Raw genomic sequence first — 13,029 nt, forward strand, 5'->3', positions numbered from 1 at the left:
TACTAAGAGTAGAGCTTCCTTAAGGGAAAATTTGAAGAGCAGACTTGGCGGAACCAGAAGTTTAACCGCCGCTGCGCTATGCACAAAGCCGTGCAAACGCTGATTTTAAACAGGGAACTACAAAAGAGCTAGAAATGGTCCAAAACAACCAATTACTACAGTTTCTTGTGCTGAGGTCACTTCCTACAGGGACAGGTAGGCTGCTCAAGGCTCCCCACTCCCACTGGTGAGCAAAGAAACTTCCTTCTATCCAAGTAAGGTAATGGACAACACAGGAACTACACCACAGCCCAGAATACAGCAATACCTGTAAACTGGTTTAAACTAGTCGAGGAACATTTCTACATACAACAAAGCAGTACTACTTGTAATGACATTTTCACCTCCAAAATGCTTAGCTCAATAAAGTGAGACCACAAAAGTTAAAGGTTTTAAAATTTATTATGTTCATTTTGCATCCCTGTGGCTCTTTAAGACCATTCAGATGTAGTTCCAGCCCATTCAGTAGCTTGAGCTGTGGGGGCTGTAGACCAGTCTTCTGCACTAGGCTGTGCACTCCAATCTTCTAAAACAAACAAAAAAAAATTAAAAACCTTTAATTTTTAAACCATCACTGCAACACAGTAGGATTAATTTACAACTTTTCAGACATGCATTATTCAACTACATATTTCAGGAAAATCTTTAGAACCTAGAAACCTTAAAATCAAATTGAACAGGTTAGGCTCAAGTCACGTGTTACTGCAAAGATTCCAGAGTCTACTATTAAGATTTTAAATACCAACACCTCTTAGACACTTAGTTTCCATAGACGTACTGCAAGAGCTACCATCCCATTTTTCCTTGAAGGCCTCCCAAGAGTAGAAATCTGGCCACTGAAGAAAAACGTATTTGGATATGCAGTGTAAACTACTGAACCACACAATGAACAGAATGAAAGCGAAATCACATAAGGAATTTGTAGTAGACATTTGAGTGATATCGCTATTGGCAGGACTTTGGGACTGGTCTTATAAAAAGGTCCAAAACCCCTCCCGACATTTCCATCTTAGCCAGATGTCCATGTTCATGGGACTTCACTGCATTTCCCATACAAGAGTAACATCTGTACTAAAATGAGTATGAAATTCCATTAACTCCTGGGGCCCCCATATCTCACAGGAGGTTCTACCAAGAGCCACCTGCTGCAACTCTGCGCCACAGAGACAAGATGACCAATGAATGAAAGTTGGCTTCGCTTGAACACGGGCTTAGACAGAGGCAGCTGTGAATGTAGGAAGTGAGGAAGAAACAGGCACCCCCAACCCAGGATGCACAAAGCTAAAAGATGTGAAAACTAGCTGAATACATAGAATAAATGGAAACTAATGACCTAATTTAAACCATCAACACTTTAGGCATTAAGTAGCACTGGTGAGGCGAACCTCTCCTTGTGAAAGCTGCGAAAGGTTTTCTTGCACACAAGAGCCTACAGGGTCCGACATTCTCCTGGCACAGTCAATAGTCACTAATACAGGCAGCTTTACATGTTAGGGGAGTATCAGCAGTTGGCTTAAAAGGATGGTAAAGTAACTTTAGAACACAACCACAGCGGTGTCAGATTCAAGACCCCTTTAAGGAACTACTTTGATAACTAGAGTTGTATCCAAAGGTTGACATGCAGAAACTGTAGACACCAGTATTTTCTTATGCTTCCGTGAGGATGCTGATGTGGTACTTAAAACAAGTGATATCAATATTAGAGCCCCAAACTTTTCCGGACACCAGAGAAGAGTTTCCAGTCTGATATGTATGGTTCCCTTGTATTTTACTTACTAGCTCTCCTTAAGATATACAATATTCAGAAAAAAATGTTCCTAAAGGGGATGAGAGCTTGATCATCCAAGTCTAGGGTGTATAAGTGAGACTGTTTTGGGTCAAGAGATTCACAGAGGTAGTAGTACAGACTCTGCATTACTATGATCAGGGAGGAAGTAAGGAAAACTAGAAAAGTACAGTTGTGTACACTTACCATAAACGTAGATGTTAGAGTGTATTCACTGTTGCAGTCATCACATTTGGGTTATCCCTGCCAGGGTTGCCCCCGGCCGGCCCGAATACCAAGAGACTTAGTATTTCTGCATCTGTTGCCATCGCTTGAGGACGGCCGTCAGGTCATCAGCAGTATAAAGTAAGGCAGCAGATGCCATTACATCAGTATTTTCTTGCCCTAGCCTGTCAGGAGCCCCCAAAGTAGGAGGCCAGGTTCTGGTGGAAGAACCCCACCAGTGGAAAATAAATATCAATATGTCCATTGTAAGGAAAGGAGAACAAGGAAGAATGGTAGTAAAAGGAGAAAGAATAAAGGGGATGGCGGGAGGGAAAAGTACAGTTATGTACACTTAACCATAAATTTAGATGTTGAGTGTATTCATTGTTGCAGTCATCACATTTTGGTATTAGGGCCGATTGAGGGCTACCTGCAGGCAGATAACCAGAGTCTGGGGATTTCTGCGTTGGATGCTGTCACCTCTTCCATGAGGTTAGGTCGGGGGTATAAAACGTGCAGCAGATGCCATTACATCAGTTTTTCTTGCCCCAGAGGTCAGGCACCCCCCAAAATAGGAAGCAATCACATGGTGTGGAACACCTCCAGTAAAAAGTAAATACCATTTCCATAAGATATGGCCAAAAAAAGAGGATGGGTAGAAGGTATAGAAGAAAAGACAGGGGTCTGGAGGGAGGGTAACCAGGACTGCAACAGTGAATACACTCGAACATCTACATTTATGGTAAGTGTACACAACTGTACTATGTTCTTCATGTTTCACTGTTGCAGTCATCACACTTGGGTTTATTCTCAAAGCTGAGGAAGGGTGGAGGCAGTCAAAGCTGAGGAAGAGTGGAGGCAGTCAAGAAGTATTAGGGCTGGCTAGCAGGCGTTTTAAGACTGGCAAATACAAATCTGGATTTAGAAAAGACAGGCAAGTGGTAATGCTTGAAGATGTGTGCAGAACTCCAGGTTGCAGCTTCCAGGATGCCCCTGGTAGGGACTACTCTGAGAAATGCTGTAGAGGTTAAGGTAGCCCTAGTGGAATGAGGTCTGATCCCCTGTGGGGTAGGTTTTCCATGGTGTTTTAAGCAGAAAAGGATGCAGTTTGCTACCCATTTAGAAATAATTTGCTTTGAAATGGCCTTGCCCTCTGCCCCTGTTTTCTGAAAGATTGTCCTGTCAAGGTAGAACCTGAACTGTTGGTGCACGTCCAAGGAGTGCATGATCCTTTCCCCTTTATTCTGAGGATTAGGAAAAAAGGTTGGTAAATAAATGGACTGGTTTAGCGCCACACTGGATACCACCTTGGGCATAAATGATGGGTCAAGTCCGGAGGGAAACCCTGTCCGCATGGAGGATAATGAAGGGTTCCACAGCCATAAGGGCCTGAAACTCAGACACTCTTCTTGCTGAAGTAATGGCTAGAAGTAAGGCTGTTTTCCAAGAGGGGAATTTTAACTCTGCTGTAGCAGCAGGCTCAAAAGGGGGGAGCGTGAGCTTCTCTAGTACAAAGAGAAGGTCCCAGACAGGAGTGGGAGCTCTCCTTGGGGAGTCTTACATTGTTAGCTCCTCTCAGGAATGGTTTGATCAGAGGGTGAGAGAAGAGGGGTAAGCTTAGTATTGTAATTAGCCGAGATGGCAGAGGCATGAACCTTAATTGATGAGGATAGGCCTATGTGGAGCAGCTCTGCTAGATAATCTAGGATTTGAGTTAAGGTGAGCACGGCTATGTCCTTTCCTTGAGACTGGCTCCAAGAACAGTATCTTTTCTACTTTTCTGAATAGGATTTCCTAGTACTAGGCCTCCTGGTCTCAAGGATAACATCCAGCAACTGTTAGAGAAGGGTTGCTGCTGATGTATTCAGGGAATAAGCCAGGCTGCCAGGTTCAGGGTTTGCAGCAGAGTATGCAAAATCTGTCCCTCCTGCTGGGACAGCAGAGGGGGGGGGGTCAAATGTACGTGCCAGGGTGGCACTGCTGTCTTTGTAGGAGTGGGTACCAGTGCTGGCGTGGCCAGTTTGCTGCAGTAAGGATTGTCCTTGGCCTGTCCTGTTTGATCTTGAGTAGTACTTTTGAAAGGAGGGGCAGAAGGGAGAAAGACAGATTTGAGAGGTTTTCCCATGTAAAGGATTGGGCATCCATTTTCCATGCCTGGCTGTGGGGATTTCTGGTGCAAAATTTGCTCGGTTGATGGTATGGGGGGGGGGCAAAGAGGTCCACCTCTGGTGTCCCCCACCTGTGTATTAGAAGTTTGAATGAGTTTGGTTCCAGTGTCCACTTGTGTGGGTCCATTAGATTTCTGCTCAAGTCTGCCAGTGAATTTTGTTTGTCGGGCAGGAATTGAGCTTACAGGTGCACTTGATTGCTCAAGGCTGTGTTCCACAGAGCCATGGCTAACCTGCAGAGTGGGTATGAATGAGTTCCCCCCTGCTTATGTACCACATAATTACCACAGCTCAATACCAGTCAATACCAGAGAGGAGTTGACGTCAGGTCAGGCAGTCGGCGGCGGTACTAATGCGCCAGGGTACATATGCAAGCTCTTTGACCACATATCCTCAGTCTTTTCTGCCCTAAAGATGTCAGACCTTAAAAAGACAAGTCAAAAAACCTGCGCAACCAAAACAACAATATAGCATACAACAATATAAAAATATACTCACAAACTTCACTCAACACAACCACCCCAAATACAGAGGAAGGATAGGGGTAATTGATCAGTATAGCAATGATCCACGAACATCTACATTTATGGTAGAAACAAAACTGTACCATGCTCCTCGCCTTCCATTGCTGCAGTCCTGACTATTGGGTAGTCCCAAAGCAGAGGTAAGGGAGGCTACAAAAGTAGTAGCTGCAGAGCTGACAACATGCCTTGTAAAACAGCTGTGGAAACCAGCCCAGACGCAGTAGAGAGGTAGGAAGGATGCCCAGGAGAGTGCATGCACTGAACAAACTCCAAGCTTCCAGAATATAATTAGTTGCCACCCCCCAGAAACGTTAGTTAAGTGGAGTAGCAGTAGCCCTAATGAGGCCTAACTCTAGCTGGAATCTCCTTATATGATGGGAATAAATAAAAATGTAATGCAAAGCAAAATCCCAGCCAGAAATAGTTTTGTTTGAGCTGGGCTTGCCCTATAAACCCAAAGCAAAAGAAACAAACAACTGCTGAGACTGCCTAAAATCCCTTAGTCCTGCTTAAATAGAAACAATTGCCTGTGCCTGTACATCTAAACAGTGTAAAAAAATCTTTTCCTTTTTTTTGAGGATCTGCAAAAACGAAAAAAAAATCTATGTTTGGCTATTTGTCACAATGAAACCAACTTAAGGCATAAAGAAGGATTAAGAATGAATGATACCCCTATCCTTATGGAAAATCAAAAAAAAAGAAGCTCGTTACAAGGGCTTCCTGCACCCAGACACACCTCTGCAGAAGTAATAGCCAACAGAAAACAGTAGTCTTCCATGACAAATATTTCAATCAGCAGCAAGCTGCAGGCAAGGAGGTTGTGTAAGTAAGTTTTTCAACACAAAATTGAGATCCCAAGCAGGAGTAGGGCTCTCGTGGGGTCTTGGAAGAGAAGGAAAATCTCCAGGCTCTGAAATCTCCAAATTTTTTGAAATACTCTCTTCTAAAAATCTCTTTACATTTTTCATGCATGTTCAAAGTACTAGGTCTTCTAGCTTCCAACATCACATTTTGTTGACTGTGAGGATGAAGAGACCTGCTGTACTTCAACACAGAATATGCTTTGTGCTGTTAGATGAAGAGAGTGAGAATTGATATTGAGCAGATGAGAGCCTTCTGATGAGAATCACAGATGAGGAATCGAGGAAGGCTATGGAGGCAATCGTAGTCACTGAAAAGTGGGTACCAGTGTTGCCGAGGCCAATCTGAGGTATCAATGGCAGAAGTGGTAGGTCAATAGTGACCTTATCAAAGAGGTAAGACTGGGTAGAGGTGAAAGCACATGGTTTGGCTGCTGAAAGAACTGAAAGACAGAGCATCCACTTTCCATGCTGTGTGATGAAACTGAACTACAGCATAATACTTGGCAGCTGGTGGTTTAGTGGAGGCTGTCAGTTTTCCCCATGAGTTAGTCAGACACTGCTGAGCAAAGAAATCCATGAAGATCCAGTTTCCACCATAATCCATGTCTTAAATGTTTAACACATCTGCTAAGGAGTTCTATGGTGCTCCTGGTGCTAACTTGCCTGAAGAGTTAGTTGCAAGTTTAGCGCAGTCTCCCCTAAAAAGAGGATAGAATGTGTTCTTGTTGCTTGAAAATTCCCCTCGTTTGTTGGGATGTACCACATGACAGTCCCCTTGTAGAAAAGTAATCAACACTCGCCCTGGAAGAAGTAACTCCGCTTGCTTAATGCAACCGACTGCTTGATATGTAGAAATGTTGATCCATCTGATGCTGTAACCTTCTGTTGATATGGTTTGTATCCACTTTCCCAGGCATGTCCGAGGCATCAATGTCCCTCCATTCTGTCGAGCTCTGGCGGCAATGTCCTATTTGGTCACAGAGAGTCCCTTTGTTTTAGTGACATGGTGAGCTCACCACAAGAATTCTATTGAAGGCAAGGTATTATTGCAATGACCTGGTCCAAATGAGATACATTTTGTGATACCACATTTTGAGATACCATTGTAGCTTCCTCATATGCAGTTTACATTGGGAAGCACCAGATGAAGGACTTGGCAGAACCCTTTGCCCACCCGGAGAGTCCTGCAGTCAGCACGGACTGATGAGATAGTTGATGGAAGTAAAGTATAATTTTTGTTTTGTCCGGGGTTATCTGACTGCATTCAAATGCCAGTATTCAGTCTCAGGCCATAGAAGGTTACGTATTGAGAGGGTCACAGAATACCTAGGCATCTTAGCACTGCTATAACATATCTTAGATCTGCTAAGTATATATTCTTTTCTCTGTAGAAGGTCTTCCTTTGAGCCAGAACTGGTAAGTAGTCAATTCAGTAAAGGATGATTTGAATCTCTTGAAGCCAAGAGTAAGCTTGAACTGGAGCTTGAACTCGTGAATACTCTGCTTAAATAGTTTTCAAAGGAATATGCAGAGAACTGGATAATGAGAATTTCCAGCTCTAAACCGTAGTTACTTTCCTGCAACTTGAAGGGCAGCTTCCATGAAGGTAAAGCTTCCTACCATCATCTGATCTTTGCCCCGAAAGAAATTTATCTAGCAGAGTCAAAAGCTGCTAACGCAGAAATCTTAAATTGGGATGAGAAAAACAGTACAGAGAGAGGACAAATTGTCCTTGTTGTTCAGAAATCATTGGCACGCCCCACAGGCGAGAATAAAATCCTACAGGCCCCTTTCTGGCCCAATGTGAAGTGAATGGCCCTCATGTGACTGAACTGTAAGCCTTGTTGTGAGGTAGAGCATTTGTAGAGGAGGAACGCTCTTGGGGCCTTGAAAGGGGCATGTATTGCCGTAATGAATGAATGAAACACACCCAATATCCAACTTGTATTTGTAAATCATAATTTTTGAAAAAACAGTGAAAGAGACAGTCTTGAAAAGAAAGGAGCTGCTAAACTGGCTGGCAGTTGGGTAGCTAAAAACAGGTCATTGTTTACGAAAGGTAGGTAAAGCCCTGGACCTCGCCCTCTGCAGAAGTGAACTCAGGTTCTAATTTCTAAAAGACCCTGAGCCCTGCCCTTGAGCCCCCACCTTCCCGCCCAGACCTACTAATAGACCAATCAATCTCATACTACCCCTATGTCCACCCTTTAAGGCCTTCTCCTACTACCTGCATGCATGCACTCCAAAAATCTTTTGCAGTTTGCATAGACTTCCTCCATTTTCTTTCTTTAAAAAACACGCTTGAACAATACAAACCAAAACAACAGTCAGACTGTAAATCAGCATCCAAAACTTTGTCTTAACATGCTCTTCTAAATTCTGATGCTTCAACAGAACATGCAGAACAACTCGAGGAGGCCTGTACAGCATCAAAACCACGCAAGGAGCATCAAAACCACATTGCAAAGACACATTACCACTTGTTCCAGCACAAACCAAATCCAGCAACTTCTTACAATCAAAAGCATCCGCCAAAGCATCAGAATTAGAAAGGAGATAATTCTGATATTTTAGCATGTGAAACTGACACAGCAAGACAATCTGGTGCTTCCCATGGCTAGAGGAAGACACACTTTCCCCACCTATCCAAAGCCCTTTGCTCTTTTTATCAGTGAACAGGATTTTTTAACCACAGAAGCCTTTACACCCTTTAGGTCTTGGAAAAGGTTTCTGGGTCCGCCTAGGACTCAAACATTTCTGAGTCAGCACCCTATAAATACCTATCAGGCTTAACAGGAACCTCACACTTAATAGTTTGTTCGTTTATAACTAGCTAGCTGGCAACAACCACAACGTCGTGCTCAGGCCCTAAACAAGGTATCTGTGGTATTGTCTGTCTTTACCAAGAACTGTCCTGGCAGGATAAGGTATCTGAAGGCTGTCAGTGCATTCTGTACAGCTAACATTTCTTTTCGATTGATACGCAGGTGAATTTGCCCTGGGCTCCATTTGCCTTGAATGCATTTGCCTGCCATGTGAGCCCCCCATGCATAGTCTGATGCATCTGCTGTCAGTGACTGGGCGGCAGGGGAGGGGGTTTGAGTGAAAGGGAGTCCCTTATTGTGGTTGAAAGCCTCTGCCCAAACAAAGGAACTCTGTCCTTAGACGAGGAATGATGGGAATCACCGTTTCCAGGTCCTGAGATGACACCAGAGAATTATTTTTTTACATACCACTGAAGTTTCATGATATGCAGCCTTGCATATGGAATTAGAATGCATGAGGCCATGAACCCTAGGGCTTGCAGTATTTTTCTTGCAGACAGCTGGGTTTGGGTGGCCAGTTGTTTGAAGTAATTTGTCAAATAAACCTGCTTTTCTGGAGTGAGGAATGCCATCAGGGAAGTTGTGTTCAATATTGCTCCCAGGAATACAATCTTTTGGCTCGGTACCAGATGTGATTTCTTTTCGTTGATTGTATACCCCAGAGAAGTTAGGAGTCTCTTTACAAACGTCAGGTGCTGAAGTAGCAATTCCTGTCTGCCTGAATCAGGCAATCGTCCAAGTATGGGCAAATTTGAATATTTCTCTGCCTGCTGTATGCAATGGCTTGAGCCAGGCACTTCATAAATACCCAGGGCACAGTAGACAAGCCAAAGGGAAGTGCAGAGAACTGACAGTGCATAGAGCCTCCCTGAAACGTAGATATTTCCTGCAAGATTCCCTTATGGGGGACGTGCAGATAAAAAAAAAAAAATCTTAAGTCTAGGGTGACTAACCAGGAGTCCTTGGCTAGCATAGGAAGCAGCTGTTGGAGAGCCTGCCCTGAAACAAGAAGTTATGTACTCACCATAATGTTCGATGTATGTAGTCCATCTCGCCTCACATTCTTACCCGTGGGTTCAGAGCCGAACCTCGGCTCAGACTCTGCCATACTCTAGCTTGAAGTCTTTCAATTGGCTGGGCTAAGAAGGTATTCCCATGCTGCACTGCTCCCTTTCCCCAGATCTTGTTTGCTGCAAGCTAATCATTCACTTCTCCACACACAACATAGAGAAGGACGAACATACTAACCAGAAAGGAATTTGAAACCATACCTAAAACCCCTAGGTCCTCTAGGAGGGGGGGGGGGGGGGTGGTAAGTAAGAATGTGAGGAGAGATGGACTACATACATCGAACGTTATGGCGAGCACATAACGTCTTGATGTTATGTAGTCCAATCTCACCTACATTCTTACCCGTGGGACAGCGTCCCCAGCACCTGAATCCTGGGAGGCTCAGTGGAAAATACACCTGAGCACTGTGGAATGAAAGGAAGACCTGCCTCTGGACACCAAATCTAACTTGTAGTGAGTGACAAAGGTGTGAGGAGATGCCCATGTAGCCGCAGCACAAATATCCACAGACAACCTGGCCTGAAATGCTGTAGCTGTAAGACACAGATCGGGTAGAATGAGCCTTCACTCAAAATGGTAAATCCCTGCCACATGAAGCATAAATGAATGAAATACATCTAGACAATGTGACTTTGGAAACAGGAGACCCAATCCTGTTTTCTGAAAGTGAGAAACAACTGATCCGATTTTCTGAGATCCTTCACTCTATGTAAATAGAATCGTAATTGTTTGTGCACATTCAGCTGATAAAATCTAAATTCTGCCTTGTTCGAGAACTCTGGAAAGAATACAGGTAGTTCAATGGATTGGTTTAGATTAATAACGGAAGCCACTTTTGGTAGAAAGGAAGGGTTTGGTGCGAGAGAAACCCTGTCCTTATGAAAAATCAAGTAAGGTGGTCTAACTGATAAGGCTTGAAGCTCAGAGACATGTCTGGCTGAAGTGATGGCTACTAAAAAGATGGTCTTCCAAGTCAAATATTTTAAATCACAAGTGGCTGCAGGCTCAAAGGGGGGGGGGGGGGTGAGACATTAGTCCCAAAGCATAACTGGTTAAAAAATTGGAGGACAAAGCAGCATAGTGCCCTTCAGGAATGTCTTACAAAGTTTGTGCCATCAGACTAGGCTCATCAGCGATGTGAGAAGTGGAAATAGCCGCCAACTGGACCTTAATAGTTGCGGCCGCTGATCCTTGGTTGAAAAGCATGGAGAGGAACTCCAGGACTGACTAAATTGGAGCTGTACAAGATCAATTTGTCTTGCATGCGACCATATGGAAAATCTCTTCCATTTGCTGGAATAGATTTGGTGGAAGGCTTATGGGAGGAAGACAGAATATGAACCACTTACGGCGAAAAATGATGAAGCCTGACTAATGATGGAAGTGGAGGAGCCAGGCTGTCAACTGGAGGGTCTGAAGAGAGGGATGGAGCTGCCCCGACATACGAGTCAGCAGATCTGGTTGAGGGTCCAGAATCCAGGGGGTGTCCGCTAGGTAAGGATGGAGAAAGGGGAACCAAATTTGACGAGGCCAGTGTGGAGCAATCAATCATTTTGCTTCCCAAAGACTACCTTTCTGAATAACCTTTGTCAGCAGAGAAACAGGAGGGAAGGCATACAGTAGACCGGAGGGCCAATCGTGAACTAAAGCATCCCTGGGTGACTCCCCCTGAGGGGGTATAAGGATGAAGGAGCTGCTGAATTTGGTAATGAGGGGGCTGGCAAATAGGTCGCAGCAAGGCTGACCCCACCTGCAGAAAATCTGCTCCGCAACCTGATTGTTCAGGGACCACTCGTGAGGCATCAGAATAGTTCTGCTCAACCTGTTGGCAATCGCATTGGACTTCCCCGGAATATGCATTGCTACAAGAAAACATTGGGAAGCCTGCCCACTGCCACACTCACATGGCCTCTCTGCAAAGGGGGTACGACTTTGTTCCTCCCTGTTAAGAGAGCATACCACTGACATATGGTCTGTGTGGATCGCAACTGTCCCGAGAGGAAGAAAGCTCTGAAGTGCTTGCAACACCAGTAGCACTGCTCTCATCTCCAGGACATTGATATGCAGATGCATCTTGTGTTCCCGGCACATGCCTTGGACTATCCTGCCTAGATAATGCCCCCCCACCCCATCTGGGAGGAGTCAGCTGTCACTGTGGCAACCGGAGGGGACGGAACAAAGGGTTTTCCCACGTCGAGGTTGCTGGTGTGAAGCCACCAAATCCTGCTTGCACCTGTGATTATGAGACGAGAAAGCGGAAGACATTGCAGAGACCACTGGGCAAAGAGTAGCCATTGAAGGAGCCTCGTGTATAGCCTCGCCAAAGGAACCAGCATAAATTGCAGCAGCCATCGTTCCCAACAATTTCAGGATCAATCTTGCCTTCAATCTTCTCAAAGGGAGTAACACGTACACCTGCTGTTGTAAACTTTGAATTCTTTCCAGTGGTAAAAACGCCCTCATGAGCATGGTATCTAACTTGGCGCCTATAAAGGTGACACGCTGCGAGGGCAACAAGGCAGACTTTTCCCAATTTAGAGTGATGCCTAATTGTTGACACAGTTTGATCGTAGCGTCTCTGGTTTGTAGGAGTAGATGCCTGGTGGTGGCAAAAAGGAGCCAGTCGTCCAGGTACGGAAACACTTGGAATCCTTGACGTCTCAAGTGAGCCATTACCACTGCCATGCATTTGGTGAACACCCTGGGGGCTGTGGTGAGACCAAAGGGCAGGGTGCGAAATTGAAAATGACTGGCTCCCATCCGGAAGCGTAGATTACTTTTGGATGCCCTATCCCTCTTTATATGTAGTAAGCATCCTTGAAGTCGATAGAGCACATCCATACTTTTCCCCAACAATGGGAGAATAGATTGCAACGTAACCATACTTTTCCCCAACAATGGGAGAATAGATTGCAACGTAACCATTCGGAACTTGGACTTCTTTACCTGGGTGTTCAATCTGCCGAGATTCAAAATGGGTCTCAGGTCCCCTGTCCTTTTCGGCACCAAAAAGAATTTGGAGTAAGTCCCTAATCCGATCTGGTCTGAGGGGACATGCTGGATGGCTCCTTTTTCTAGCAGCTTTAAAACCTCTGAAGCTGCAGAATCCCTTTGATTGGGTGGAACATCCGGGATTTTTTTGATCGTAGGGGGAGCTGAAGAGAAGGGAATGTGATATCCTTCGGAAACCATTTTTAATACCCATTGGTCCTGAGTGACACTTTGCCAGGCCTCTGGGTATAGTGAAATGCGACCCCCGACTGGCTCCGGAAATGCAGGCGGGCCTCCCATCAGGAGAGATGGTAGGGAGAACCACGAAAGGAACTGTGGTCTCCCTGGTTATGTGGGCCTCCTCTGCCCCTAGGGTGGAGTCTACCAGGGGACTCGCCTTGTGCGTCACGAAAAAACTTTGAACCACATCTTTCCACCCCTCTGGGTCTTGGGATAAGGCCTAGATGGTAGGGAAAAATGGACTCCCACAGCAGTTTTTCCCTCTTGCTTGCACCTAGTGAGAGTGTCCTTCACCTTGGTTCCAAATAAAGAGGAACC

The 13,029-nt window shown here is 45.0% G+C and overlaps 1 protein-coding gene across 4 annotated transcripts in view; it reads right to left on the minus strand.

Annotated features, from left to right (window-relative positions):
• Positions 1 to 422: 422 nt before the first annotated feature.
• The window catches only part of LOC122805094 (40S ribosomal protein SA), a 79,297-nt gene continuing 66,690 nt past the window's right edge, over positions 423 to 13,029 (minus strand). For 3 of the 4 annotated variants that reach the window (XM_044075321.1, XM_044075323.1, XM_044075322.1), the window contains exon 7: positions 423 to 565. In XM_044075321.1, coding sequence (XP_043931256.1) covers positions 471 to 565 — 95 coding nt within the window. In that variant the 3' untranslated portion in view covers positions 423 to 470. The remainder of the gene's footprint in view (positions 566 to 13,029) is intronic. The other variant, XM_044075324.1, reaches the window with a different exon arrangement.

The sequence above is a fragment of the Protopterus annectens genome, chromosome 1.part1, assembly GCF_019279795.1.
Source record: "Protopterus annectens isolate FY-2018-M chromosome 1.part1, PAN1.0, whole genome shotgun sequence".
In the NCBI taxonomy this organism is placed as follows: Eukaryota; Metazoa; Chordata; order Ceratodontiformes; family Protopteridae; genus Protopterus; species Protopterus annectens.